This window comes from Pundamilia nyererei, unplaced genomic scaffold, assembly GCF_000239375.1.
Source record: "Pundamilia nyererei isolate P.nyererei 1_Seehausen unplaced genomic scaffold, PunNye1.0 scaffold00077, whole genome shotgun sequence".
Classification (NCBI taxonomy): Eukaryota; Metazoa; Chordata; class Actinopteri; order Cichliformes; family Cichlidae; genus Pundamilia; species Pundamilia nyererei.
The window spans coordinates 2803390-2817652 of NW_005187478.1; the positions used below are offsets into that span (position 1 = coordinate 2803390).

Genomic DNA, 14263 nt, shown 5'->3' on the forward strand with positions numbered 1-14263 from the left:
GTTGTAGCCACAGCTGCCCTGGGGCAGACTGACAGAAGCGAGGCTGCCATATCGCGCCATCAGCCCCTCTGGCCATCACCAGTAGGCGGTAGGTGAAGTGTCTTGCCCAAGGACACAATGACTAAGACAAACAGAGTTGGGGATCAAACCGGCAACCTTCTGGTTACAAGATGAGCTTCCCAACCCCCTGAACCACGGTCGCCCCATTATAGTGCAGAAAATACGTTAATAACGACGGTCCACTTGCATGTTCTACAAAAAATGTGGTGGGTATCTGATGGACAAAAACCAAACCAGTTTCACATCACTGAAGTTGCAGGTTTTGAAAACAATTCTTGTTCATCTGTTTCATTCAACAATCCACTTTTGCCCTTCTTGTTTTCCGTCGCCGCCATGCTTTTTCTGCCATGTGCGTATGAAAACAAAGGCACCGCGCATGCACATTTTATGTCATTTTCTTATCATTGCCTAACATTATAAAGTATAAAGTGAAGTATAATATGGCCCAGCCGTAGTATGAGGTGTATGTAAATATACCAAAGCTTTAGACTACTCTGAACACCTGTTTTGGTAGTCATCTCTTTCTCCTTCAGTATAGGTATAAAGCATGTCTAAAGTTTAAAAGTGTTAAATTCACTTTCTTGGGATGTCATGTCCAGTTGACAATGGAGCGTGCAGAAACAGAGACACGCCAGCATCTGAACAACAAGATAGAACAACTGGAGTCAGAACTGGCTTCGATGAAGACCAGACTAGAACAGGAAGTGGCACAGAGACATGCCCTTGGGCGTACTATGGACGTATGTATAATATTTGTGTTTATTTCTTTCATTGTAAACGTTGTTGGAGAGCGCATGGCTCGAGTAGACTGATAGACTGTGTGTGTGTGTGTGTGTGTGTGTGTGTGTGTGTGTGTGTGTGTGTGTGTGTGTGTGTGTGTGTGTGTGTGTGTTATAAGAGTTTCATTCCTTGTTCCTTTGTAACCTCCATTTGCTCTACAGGCTCAGTTGTTAGAAGCTAAGAAGCAGCTGGAGACCCAAAACACACTGCAGCAGAAGACCAGGGAGCTGCTGCGTAGCTCTGAACAGCAGGTGGCAGCACTGAAAGCCCAGCTGGCCTCTGCTACCTCCTCTGAGGCTACCAGCACCACCACCACGCCAGTTACCAGGGCCGTAGGCCTCCGAGCACCGTTGAGAGGTAAGTTATTATGGCCGTACAAAGGGTTAATGTACCTGTATACTCAAAGTCAGCTGTAAAACAATAGTAATGTCTCCCACAGTGCGCTCTCCAGTCCCAGCAGCCTCCCAGCTACCCAGCCAATCAGAGCAGGAGCTCTCAGAGGTGAAAGGTCTCCTGCACAGTGTTGAGGAGAAAAAGAGTGAATTAGAGGAGCAGCTGAAGAGTGCTAATGCCTCTGTAGAGCAGTATAGATCCGTGGTGCTGACTCTGGAAGACAGTCTAGAGAAAGAGAAGGAGGTACCGCTCCTAAATACTACTTAATACTGTACTTCCTTGCTCTGTGCACCTTTTAACATACTCTCATACTGACCTTTCTTCATGCTTTAGCTACGTTCTCCTCTGGAGGTTCGTCTGAAAGAGTCGGAAGAGGTGCAGAAGCAGCTGGAGAAGAAGATTTTAGAGTTGGAGAAAATGAAGCAGCAAGAGCAAGAGGAAAGAAGAAAGGCTGTGGGTGCAGTGGAGAAACAAGTGAGTTATAATTTAACATGTGTTCTGATACAAGCACACGTTTACTTAGTGCTGTGGTCATAAGTTTGCATATATACACTTATCAGGGATAAATGTTATAGTAATTTAGACTTTTACTGATCTCTTAGAATAGAGTGGAACAATTGAACAGCATACATCTGTAATGACTTTAAAAACAAGTGCCCGTGTGGGCAGCTGCAAAGTTGAGCTTGAAAGTGTTAATTTTGGACTAGGGGGTTCTTTCTTGGATGTCACCCACTCAGTCCACGGCTACATTAAACTTGCTTCAATGTGGACCGTGACAGTGGTGTTTCAGCAGTTTCCGGGTTTGAGCCTTGGAGGTTCTTGTGTTAGTTTGCCATGGTCTGGAAAAAGACACACTGAATAACTTGAATTTGAACAAAATTTGGAATCTACATTTGTTTAGAAATTGCTCCACTAAACCTTCCCGACTTGTGTAAATCTATAATTTCTTAGATCTTTGCTGAATTTCTGGCACTTTCCCATTGTTGTATATTGGTCAATCTAATTTTCATTTCAGACAAATACATTTTTATGCTGGCAAAGAAAAACTAGCAGTTAGAGTCAATCATGATGACCAATGAGAAGTAAATAGGCTTTGACTGTGTCAAGTTAAAATACATTGTAGAACCTTTGTAAAACATTTAAGTCAGTGTTTGTATATTTGAGCCTGTGTGTATAATTTTTGTCCCTGTGTTGATTTCTTTTACGTCATTACGGCTGTATGCCAAATTTACCATCACATTCACACCCATGATGTCAACTTCTGACCACAGCTGTAAATGTTGACTCGATGTCGACTTCAAGATTCTACCATACGTACAATACAAAGGCAACAAGAAACGTGAAAAAATAAGCCAGGCAGTCAAAAACTATTTGCACATTTGTATATAAGGTGCTTTTCAAAAATGCTTTAACAGAGCATCAGCTATTTCTACTCTCATGGCAATAATCATTAACTGGCAGCCACATGATTAATTGTGTATGCCATTGTCACTAGGAAAGTAAGCCCTGAAGATGGCTTAATTCAGGTTTTTCTACTAATCCCTATACCGTGTGTTTTATCGTCTGCATCCCAAATCAGTACCCAACTGAGGACCCACTTGGTGTAGGAATGGGTAATATGGCCCAAACACGATATTTCAGAGTATTACCACGATAGCGATAAATTTGCCAAAATACAGAAAAAATTGGTTGTTATTCATTTGACAAAATAAAAGTAACACATTGACTTGAAATATTCTATGAAAACTACCTTAAAAAGTGCAATAACTTTAAGAAGTATAAAACTAATTTCTCCCCCTGTTCTTTGCCTCAGACTGAGGTAAGGCTGTCATACTACTTGACTATAAATCTGTGGTTAGTACATAGTAATTCACAGATAACAATGAGTCTGGGAGTGCCGTCTTGAAATCATAAGATAAGATAAGATAACCTTTATTAGTCCCACACGTGGGAAATTTGTTTTGTCACAGCAGGAAGTGGACAGTGCAAAAGTTATCATATCTTTTGGCAAACAAATGGTGACAGTTTGGGTAATATCGTCTATGTCCAGGTGAATAGAATCAGCCTTTTGGGATTTACTTACCTGGATCATTGAGAATGCATCAAGTCATGCAACTGGCGAGAGACTTGGTGATGCCATGCTGAACTAGCTTACTTTGTTTTAGTTTGTAGCATTAGCTGCAGAGCTTTCCTCCCAGGCTTTCAGACATTCCTGATACAGGCTTGGGTGCTGATGCTTAAGAAGGTGAAATAAGTTAGAGATATTTCCCCCCTTCGACATTACAGGCTTTTTGCACTGGTCTGTTGTGTATATGCTGGTTTGTATCTAAAATAATTCCACACCACTAAAGTAGCTGCTCTTTTGGGAATTGAATCTCCAGCAGTAACGCTTCCAGCCATGTTTGCCTTCACCATCACAACTTTAATAACTTTGTGCTGCATGACCCACGTGAGCATAATTATTATGAATGATATGACAAATTAGTCACCAACAATTATTTGTTTTTAAAATGCAAATTATAGAATAAGCTCAATTGTTCAGGCACATATAGATCCACGGACAACTTGATAATGCAATGACCGTAATCTCCTATACTCTCTTTGTACAGGTGTGTGAGCTGCAACGCAGTCTGAAGGCCAGTCGGGTAGAGCAACAGGAGGCTCTGGAGAGGGCAGCTGCTGCTGTAACTCTGGAGCAGAAGGCTGTGCAGGACAGCCTGCTGCAGGTACACACACGTGCATTGATTAATATACTTGGTTTCTACTGTACTCCTACCAGTTTTTACCCTTCAGCCGTTTCCTCTTGTACTTTTCCCATTGTTGTGTAATTTTTTTCAATGTTATTCTCTGCAACGCTGCCGATCTCCGACTGTATTCCCATGTGATGTCTTTGTTGTGTGTGTAAGTCGGGGGGGGTCCTATTCCTCTGTGGGGCAACCTGCATATGGCCAATAAAGCATTCATTCATTCATTCATTCATTCATTCAAAAAGGTGGTGGGGTATTGTCATCACCCCACCACCAACTCATAAACAAGGCAACGTACATCTTGGATTAGCTTGAATCTCAGTGACCTTGACCTAATTTTCAGAAATTCTTGTGAATTTCATAACTCAAAAAAGAAGTTATCTAGATTTTCAAATTGATAACATAGGTGCATCTACTAAAATTCTTGAAGGAGTTTGAGGTCAAGGTCACTGAGATTCAAGTACAGAGTAAGTTTTCCAAAACTCTTGTGGACTTTATAACTTGACAACAAGGTGATGTAGGATTTTGAAAATGATATCATAAGTGTGTCTACTAGGAGGCTGAGGGGTAACGCTGGTGGTTGCCAGTATTTTCTTTTTAATTTTTGCCTACAGTAAGAAAACCACACTTGACATGCAACTGAAGGTCCCTCCCCTTCTCTTCTCCTGTCAGACTAAGCTAGCTGGAGAGGCACAGGCTAAGTATGAGCGGGAGCTAATGCTTCATGCTGCTGATGTGGAGGCTCTACAGGAACTGAAGAAAAAATTCCAACAAGGAGCAGCACAAAAGATGGAGTTAGAGGAGGAATTGAAGAAGACCACCTCCCTCCTGCAGGAGAAAACTGCAGCCTGGAGTACAGCAGAGAAAAAGCTGAAGGTAGAACAACAACCCAATAATCTTAATCGGGCAAGCTAACATCCCTCTTTTCACGCAGGTCTGAATAACTGTTTGAGATATATAAAGTTGAACAAACCACATTATGAATCTTAGTTTAAGAAAATTAAAATGTAATTAGAAGACTGTTTGTGAATGATCGTAACAGTCCTTACTATGACTGTCATTCAGGAGGATCTGTCAAATCAGAGCCGTCACTGTGAGGAGTTGGGAAAGCAGAATTCCCTCCTGCATGAACAAATGGATGAAATAGCTGCTAAGAGCCGCCAGCTGCAACAACAACAGCAACCGCAGCAGCTTGACTTGTCATTCAGTGAGGAAGGAAAGACCACTGAGCAAATACTAGAAATACTCAGGTACTGTAACACGAGCTGGTTGATCATTGTTTGTGTTATTAAGTATTGAAATAGCTGACACTGCAGTTTATTTTATAATAGAGTATGTAAACATCGTTACCTCTGAAGCACCTTATGATGAAATGAAATTCTAATAATTCTTTCATTATAAATCTTTTACTTGTTCAAAGTAGAACTGAGTGTAAAATGTGCGTTTGCGGTGCAGGTTTGTGCGGCGGGAAAAGGATATCGCTATAGCGCAATGTGAGGCGTCTGACGGAGAGGCTCTTCGTTACAAACAGCAAGTGGAACACCAAGAGAGAGAATTAAAGGAACTACAAGAAACCCTAAATGCTGAGAGGGAGAAGATGCAGGTATGAGTTGGGGGAGTGTTTGATCTGTTTTACCTTTGATCAAATAACATATCTTGATCCATGCTCAATCATCCAGGTAAGTAAATCCCAAGAAGTCACTTGGATGAGTGATGAGATGTTTCTCCCATTGAAAACGCTACGTCCAGATGAACAGAATCAACCTTTTGGGATCAAATAACGTAGTCAATTAAAAGCTGGTGTATATAGTGTGGTGACTGTAGATTAGTTAGATTAGTGAAGCTGTGACACCAATATAGTGGGAGGTCCTGGTTTTTGTTGCCGTAAGAGTCACCTCTTGCCTCACTTGAAACACCATAATGCTGTAACTTTAGCCGAGTAAATGTAAATAATATCAGTTTGCTCAAAAAACAAAACAACAAGTTATTTTTGGAGGAAAAAGAGGCCTTGATTAATATTTGAGAATCTACTACAGAATGAAGAGCTTCATTATACTTTGTAAAACTTTACTTCCACAAATTTGTTACTATGCAACTTCTTGAACACTGTGAGGTTGATAGTCAGTTCAGAAACTTGTATTGTAAGTGCAGAGCGTCCGTACCGGATTTAGCAAGAAAGAGTGTTTTTTTTTTGTTTTTTGTTTTTAAAAATAAGCAGCAAGTAGGATGCTAGTGTGACTTTTAAATGTGCAAAGGACATAATAGAGAATACTGTTTGTTACTTCTCTGTATATGTTTCTTCCTCTATGTCAGGCTACAGCAAAAACTCTAGTGCAGCAGGAAGAGCAGCTAAAGAAGATGGAGACTATCAGTGCTCTTCGAGAAACCAACAAGATGCTGAAAATGGACCGAGATAAACTGGAGCAAGAACTGCAGCAAGCTCAGGCTAAAGTGAGTTTGCACTGCACTGCATGTCACCGTTTGTCTTCATGTTTGTCTTGGCCAGTTCCGTCTTCTTTTTTTCTAACTGTAACCTTTCTCTCCAAGAGCTATAACTGACAAAATAACTTATCTTCAATGCATAATATTTTCAAAAAAAAAAAAAAGATTGAACGTTACAATCTGCAATAATAAACAGCTGAAGAGAAATGGCTCTGCTACTGGAAACAAGTTCAAATAACGTACCCCCCTTTACCTGACATACTTCACCTTAAGCAGTTGCAGCAAATTTCTATAACAAAATGTTGTGGAGTCAGTTACAATACAGATCGTCACTACAGCATACCTGGAAGCCTACTGCAACTACTCTTGTGTACAGTATATACCACGTTGGTTACTTTTTGTGCTGCTGCAATATTATCAGGCAGTTCTATTTATATCCGTCAATAAGAGGCAAGAAGCCGCTGCTATGTTCTCCTAAACAATAGATGCCACCGCTCGAGCAATATCACAACATAAGCACTTGTATAGGAAGGGAGGAAGTCAAAACCAGAAGAAATGACTTTTTCCCCCCCACAAAGTTACAAGTTTTCAAACTGTAGCAATATCGCACTGTAATTGTATATATCTCTAAGCTTCTGTACTGGAATGTCATTAAAATGGCAGTAAAAAACCAACACGATCGTTTACTTGTGTCTTCAACCGAGCTTTGCAAAGTGCCAAGTTACAGAAATCAAAAGGTGCACATCAGCTGAAGTGATACAAATACAGAGAGTCTGGTGTCAAACATGCAGCAAGCTTTAAAACGCCCAACATTGTGTCTCACCAGATCACAAAACTCCAGTCAGACATCAGCCCTCTGCATCACTCTCTGTCTGTGCTGTCAGAGAAGAATGGCTCCCTGCAGGCTGACAAGAGGCTGTTGGAGGAAGACCTTAAACGATTAAAAGCAAAAAATCAGGTAATGCCACTCTGTGGAGGAGGTTGAGTACATGTGTAAATGCTTTTTTTCTCTCTCTCTCATTTCTGTAACATAGTGGCTCCATAGTGTAGTAGTTTATACATTCAGTCAGCAAGCAAAAGATTTAGAAGATTTGTGATTTTGATTTTTACAGCAACTGATCAGCCAACAGAAAGACGGTGATGTTGAGGAGAGACAGAAACTCACCACGGAGAGAGAGGCTCAACAGAAGCGCATCACACAGCTGGCTGAGGAGACAGCCAAGCTGAAGGCTGAGCTGGCCAGGTAGAGCAACACACACAGGCGCACACACACAGGCTTACACCTGTTAAATACACTAACGCCACAAAGGTGAACTGAACGGTACTTTCCCAACTCTAGTTTCTTTTGTGTGGTTTGTACCAGACTTTTGCAGTTTTGCTGCCTAAGTGATCGGAACCTAATTTCCAGCAACTCAGTAGAAAATTGATCAATGCATCCAAAAAAATAACCTTACACAGATGATTATGTGTGAATCAGATCCAGTGCGAGTGGAAATTCAGCTCAGTCGCAGCTACATGGCCTCAGAGAGTCTGTTGCCCGCCTGACGTCCGAAAGAGACTCTCTGAAGAAAGACCTGGAAACAAAAAACAATGACATTGTGGAGAAGAACAAGACCATAACCCAGGTGAAGAAGATTGGACGACGCTATAAAACCCAGTACGAGGAGCTCAAAGCCCAGCATGACAAGGTGCGGCGATAGGTTTGTGGAAACGGTTTGGACCCATTGACCGTGGAGAACAACTGCAATGGGGATTTATGTTTGTCTTTTCCAGCTGGTCAGTGAAACAGCTACTAAAGCAGGAAGCGAGGTGGCTCCAAACCAGGAGGTACAGCAGGAGTTGAATAAAGCTCAGGAGCAGCTCAGCAAGACCCAGGAGGAGCTGAGTGCCCTGAAAGGAGAAGTGCAGAAAAAACAGGAGGAGGTGAGCAAAGTTAAACATGACCAGTGCAAGTCTTTATTTTTTTTCCCAACTTAACTTTTTATCATATTTACCAAAAAATAAAAAAAGGCTCATGGAGGGAGTATTTAAGATATTTGGAACAAAAAAGTTCTGCTCTATGCATCTAGATCAATTCCTATCCAGTTAATCAGCAGTCCACCCAAATAACTTTGATACTTAATGATTGAAGTCAATTCAGAGCAAAAAATATCTCCTAGTTTTATTTATCACACATAATTATGTGTGATATTTATGTGTATCGAGATACACAGAGATGCAATAGTGGTTCTGTTTCTTTTAGTTTAATTGTCAGTTTTTCACCAGGCCCAGAAGTCCCTGCAGGAGCTGGAAAGAGCCCAGAAGGAAAACCAGCAGCTCAAGGAAAAGGTCCAGGAGGTCCAAAACCAGCTGACACAGGTACGGTTTGACAAAGTTAGGTGAAACTGCCTGCAAGTCTTTATTCACAGATGGGAAAAATGAACACCATATTCAGATAGCTGCTAGCTCAGATAGCAGATAGCGTGTAGATTCATCATGCCATTGGCTCTGTCATGTCTTTGATCCTACAGCTCCAGTCCCAGCTGTCCCAGACCCAGACTCAACTGCAGCAGAATCAGAACCAACTAACCCAAAATCAGAAAGAGCTTCAACAAGCTAAGAGTCACACCCAGCAGGTGAGAATTCTTGCAGGAACAGGGATTTTACCTATTTGCTAGATTTGTGGTTGACCTTTTATTTATTTGGACTATTGGTCTAAAGACTGTTAATGCACATGAGCTCCATCACCAGATCTAAAAGAATCCCAGCCAGTATCTGAGAATAGGCCTACAGTAACCACATTACCTGCTTCATTTTTTCTTAAAGGTGCAGAACCAGTTAAAAACAGCTCAGTCTCAAGCTCAAGCCCGTCAGAACCAGATTCAGCAGCTCCAAAGGGAGCTTCAGCAGGCTAAAGAAACCCTTCAGCAGAACCTCACCAGTCAGAAAGAGCTTCAGCAGACCCACCAAACCAGCCAACAGAGCTACGACCAGGAAATCTCTAGCCTCAAGACTGCTCTGAGCCAAGCAGAGAGTAAGGTGAGCAACAATTATTAACAATGTGAGGTCATGTGATGATGTGATGACCCCCCAACTCTGTGATGTCAAAGAGTTATCTTTTTTTTTTTCTGGTGCTGATATGCACCAAAACTATTTTTGACAAAACAAATTCTTTGCACATTTCACATCTTCATGTAATATTTGTGTAAATATTGTCCTAGTATGATAAAAGGCTCAGTTTACATCACAACAGTTTACTTCTGCAGTCTGACAGCTTGGTGATGAGCCTTCTTCTTTTAACAGTATGTAGTATTTTTGTCATATTTGCAGTAAACTAACAAGTAGTTTCTGTATCTGTGCTTGCCTCCTAACAGGTGACTGAGCTTCAAGGCCAGTTGGAGAGCTTGCAGAAGGTTAGGAAAGAGATCAACATCATTCAATCAATTTTCAGTGGATTAGTAATGCCAGTCATATCCCCTTGTATTTTTACCTCTGTTATGTGATCGTCTTCAATCAAAAACAACGTGGTTTTCCGTTTGTGCTAAACAGATCAAGTTGCAGGAAGACTGAATCTGACAAATTGTTAAAGTAGTGAGTGAAGGTTGTGTTGGTGTGGCCAAAAAGGGTAGAGCAACAAACATAAAAACCAGACTTTGACTTTGACTGTAGTTGAAACCAATAGTAAATACAGGATTATTTGGTTTACACTGTCAGTCAGAGTTTGGTTACAACAACTACTTGGTTATTTGTGAGAAAAGGTTCTAGTTTGTGTTAAAGTAGACTTCACAATGTTATTTTAAAAAGGCCTTTCTACCAGACAGACCTGAAGGGAAACCTTTGCCATGAGCAGTCTTTTTTCCCCAAGTGGCAAAGTGATGACACTGAATACTCGAACAGTTTGTTTGTTTTTTGCTTTTTTACTGTAATCGTCTAAACACTAACCAAGCAAGTAGTCAATTTGAGGAAGAAGACTATATTAGGAACTATGAGTTGTTAATTAATGTCCTCTTCTTTCCTTTAAAATGTTATTTAACATAATACTTTTTTCTCAGTGAAATTTGGAGAAAAAGATTTAGGCAACTCAAATGTCTTGCATAAAATGGTATTTTAATCTTTTGGCATGTTTACCTCCCCTTCAGACGGTTGTTGAGCGTGAAGCAGACATAAAACATCTGAAGGAGCAGCTAACTGAAGCCAAACAAGCTAATGAAGCAAGCCGAACCGCACAGGCCAGCCAAAACCAGAGTTCCCAGTCTGTCCACTCAAGTGATGCTACCGCAGCTGCTGAGGCAAACCAGGCACAACAAGAGGAGCTTGCAAAACTCAGACAGGAGGTATCTGAGAATCCTACATACTCCAAACTACATTCAAGTCCAACTGTCGTTCGATTTCCCTCTATAATCGTTTAATGCAAGCACAGTCTCTTATGTTGAATTTTACGCACTAAATTAAAATTAGATGTTATGAAAGCAGTTTTTTTTTTATGAATGTTTTCGCTAGCTATCCGAGAGCAAAATCAGAGAGGAGCAGCTCAAACAGCAGATGGCCGACAAAGAGGAAAAAACTAAGAAGGCCTTCCTGGGAGCCAAGACCAAAATCAACCAGCTAAACAGTGAGCTCAGAAAAACACTATAATATGAAAATCTGCTGACAAATATCACCAAACAAACAAGCAAATATGCTTAGCGTGACTAAAATTTGTGACTTGCTTCCTTTACCTTCAGGTGCTAAAGAGCAGCTCAGTCAGGAGGTAGAAGAACTGAAGCAGAGTAAAGAGGAGCTGGAGGTGAGAATGAATGCCCTCAAATCTCAGTATGAAGGACGACTTCTTCGGCTGGACAGAGAGCTTAGGGAACGGAGAGAGACACAAACTCACTCTGACGCCAGAGAAGAAACACAGGACCAGAGTGGAGCTAAGGTACAGGATGGACTTGAAGGCACACATTACATAGAGCATGTTTTGAAAAAACTCACCCTTTTCTTGTTATAATTGTCTAAAGGTATGCTAAAACTCAGATTTGTTATTTTAATGTGCATGCATGTTTGTATGTCGCAAAATTAAGAAGAAAGCCAAAGTGGTATAAGAAAACCTTCTTTACAAGCTAAGATGAAAATATTACAGAAGCAAAGTGTGACTGACTGTGCTAGACCAACACCAGAAATAGAGCCTTTATTATGGATAACATAACCCATCATTTTGTGTTATTACAATAGTATTTCTATGAATATTTAAATATTTTATTTTTCAAAATGTTCCAAAATTCAAATGTGAAACCTTGTTTGTCTTAAAATTGAGGTTTTAACAATACAGATATTTTACAAATGGTTATATTTTTAAAATTACAAATTGTATGCTTTAAGTATTTGCAAATTTCTCAAAATATCTTTTTAAAAATACTCTGGAAACAATATTTTACAACTTTGAGAAAGTGTTTTGTTTTTTTCCCCCGAGGAATTGAATAATTTTTTGTCTAAATTGCAACAGTAAAAAAAAAAAAGCATTTTTTCCTGTAATTAGTTTGCTTTGCTAAATTTATTTCCATCATGTGATTGTGGTAATGATCAAGAACACACCTGTTTGTCCTTAGATGGGTGATCAGACGAGGTCTGCAGACCAGAGACAGATATCGTTGAAGAGTCCTGCACAAGACAGAGGGAGGTAAACTATAAATTGCTCTGAATGATTGTAAACGTTTCATACAATGTCAAGTCAGTGGACGTAATGAGGCTGTAGTTTGATGAACTTAAAAACCACATTACAAAGACGCCAGTATGAACTCTCAAAGCCTGAAAGAGAGCTTTTCTAAATGTAGAACAGACACAACAAATCGCTTTTCTCCATCAGTTCCACTCTGTCTGAGCCTCCAACTGCCAACATCCGACCCACCCCAAGTACTCCATCTCCTAGCAACAAGCCAAGTCCCTCTCCTGGCAGCAAGGCCACGCCTCGAGCCAGCATCCGTCCTTTGGTTACCCTGGCAACTGTCCCTGTCCCAACACCTATGGCCACAGTAATGCCGACCACACAGACTGAAAGCCAAGAGGGTAAGAACAAGAAGGCCATCCATTCAACAATTTTCTTCTAGAAGAAGACAACTGAAATAAAAGTAGATCTCTGTTGGAGATGCGCTTTGAGATTTTGAAGCAGTATGTGTCAGTATATGTCAAAGTGAAATGTGTTTCTCCTAGCAGTGCTGATGAATACATCAGCCTCTGTGCACTCTACCAGCTCCAGTATGGTGAATGCACCCACCTCCATATCTCAGCCAAGCAGCACTCAGGCCACAGCGTTTGTTCAGCCCACTCAGCAGCAGGCAGCCAGTCAGGATGCAGGGCCCAGCGTGGAGGCAGAGCGGCCATCTACATCCTCATCCCCCTCCTCTCTGAGTGTAACAGGTCAGAAAGAGAAGCCTGAAACTTTACTCACAAAACACCTCAACAGTAAAAAAAAACTAAATATAGTACTGAAAATGTTGATGGTCAGATTCTTAACTGAGGTCCTGGTGTGTTTTTGTGATGCCACTAAAGCATCTTCAAAGCGAAGCAGAGATGATGATGATGATGAGGAGGAGGAAGAAGAAAGCAGACCCGAGAGCTCGCACACACCTCCAACCACCAAAAAGCTACGCCTCAAAGCAACAGCAGCAATGCAGGTAAACACAAAAACCCAGAAACTAGAAATAGAAGTGCTGTCATTCTTAAACTGTTAGTTCTAGGGTATCTTATGTTGTGTGAATGCTGATTAAAATACAGACCTGTTCCAGGCCACTTGAGTTTTGCAAACTGATGAAAGTCTGGGAATTTTAACTGATGTCACGAAGAAAAGTCCAGAGCTTCCTATTCGATATCTGCAGTAGGAGCCATTTTAATCTGTTGTGTCAAAACCTCAAAAGCTTGGCACGACATTATCAGTTGTTTTGTTGTCTGTGTGTGTTTAATAAATGTAAGTCAAACTATGGCCCTTGGTGTGTTTCAGGTGGAAGGTGATGAGGAGATGGAAGGAGAGCTCAGAGATGAAGAACGGCAGGATTCACCAGATGATAATCAGGTCTGTTGTCAAGTCAACTCTTCTGGTTCAAGTAAATGTTGGTTGTCATATGACCATAGAACTTAAAGTTAGTCGTTAGCTGATAGCTAGTTATCTCTGCTGATTTCTAAATGCAGAGATGCTTTTGAAAGCAGCTACTTTACCTGATTTTCCAGCTCTAGCCAATGAAAAGGCTGCTTCTGGATAGTTTCTTCAGAAACACAGTATTCAGGCCTTTGGTTCATCTTTCCACTGCCAAGTTACATTTAAGATTTCAGATGTACAGCATGGTGAACAATTCACAATTATAAACCGTATTTCTGAAATGGGTGACTAAAAGCTGTCTTGTGTAAGTTGTAACATGCAGTGGGTGTGATTTGCATCTATTCTGCACATCTTGTTCAAAATCGGGTATGCAGAGGATATTTACCTTAAACACTTGCATGATGCTATGATGTTGGAATATAAAGCGCACATTAAAAAATAAAAAGGCTCACACAACTGAAATGTCTTGTCAGATTGTTTGCATATGAACACAAACAGGCCTGCAAAGGTGTGTGATAAGACCTGATTTTTATGTTTGGGATGTAGGAGCTCCCAGAACAGAGCTTCCCAGTCTTATCGGGGGACGACAAGGAAAGTGAGGAAGAGGGCGTGTCCCAGTCCGTTCCCACTGACCTGATGTCCTCCCAGGGCTCTGCCATCATCCGAGATGTGATTGTGATCGACACCGACAGCGAGAGCCGCGAGAGTAAAGATGGAGAGGAGAAGGAGGAGGAGGAAGAGGAGGAAGAAGAAGATGATGAGGTGCTGCTGCTTGTCACTACCTTATGCA

At 41.0% G+C, this 14263-nt stretch overlaps 1 protein-coding gene across 4 annotated transcripts in view; it reads left to right on the forward strand.

Annotated features, from left to right (window-relative positions):
- The window catches only part of LOC102205074 (nucleoprotein TPR-like), a 33263-nt gene that overhangs the window by 13601 nt on the left and 5399 nt on the right, over positions 1-14263 (forward strand). For 3 of the 4 annotated variants that reach the window (XM_005737577.1, XM_005737580.1, XM_005737578.1), the window contains exons 20-45: positions 660-800; positions 1002-1197; positions 1280-1476; positions 1567-1707; positions 3843-3959; positions 4653-4856; positions 5046-5230; positions 5436-5583; positions 6294-6431; positions 7249-7380; positions 7535-7665; positions 7900-8110; positions 8196-8345; positions 8688-8780; positions 8933-9037; positions 9228-9440; positions 9776-9814; positions 10541-10735; positions 10902-11013; positions 11126-11319; positions 11990-12060; positions 12247-12446; positions 12591-12797; positions 12930-13054; positions 13378-13449; positions 14020-14235. In XM_005737577.1, the coding sequence (XP_005737634.1) occupies positions 660-800; positions 1002-1197; positions 1280-1476; positions 1567-1707; positions 3843-3959; positions 4653-4856; positions 5046-5230; positions 5436-5583; positions 6294-6431; positions 7249-7380; positions 7535-7665; positions 7900-8110; positions 8196-8345; positions 8688-8780; positions 8933-9037; positions 9228-9440; positions 9776-9814; positions 10541-10735; positions 10902-11013; positions 11126-11319; positions 11990-12060; positions 12247-12446; positions 12591-12797; positions 12930-13054; positions 13378-13449; positions 14020-14235 (3933 nt within the window). The remainder of the gene's footprint in view (positions 1-659; positions 801-1001; positions 1198-1279; positions 1477-1566; positions 1708-3842; positions 3960-4652; positions 4857-5045; positions 5231-5435; positions 5584-6293; positions 6432-7248; positions 7381-7534; positions 7666-7899; positions 8111-8195; positions 8346-8687; positions 8781-8932; positions 9038-9227; positions 9441-9775; positions 9815-10540; positions 10736-10901; positions 11014-11125; positions 11320-11989; positions 12061-12246; positions 12447-12590; positions 12798-12929; positions 13055-13377; positions 13450-14019; positions 14236-14263) is intronic. The other variant, XM_005737579.1, reaches the window with a different exon arrangement.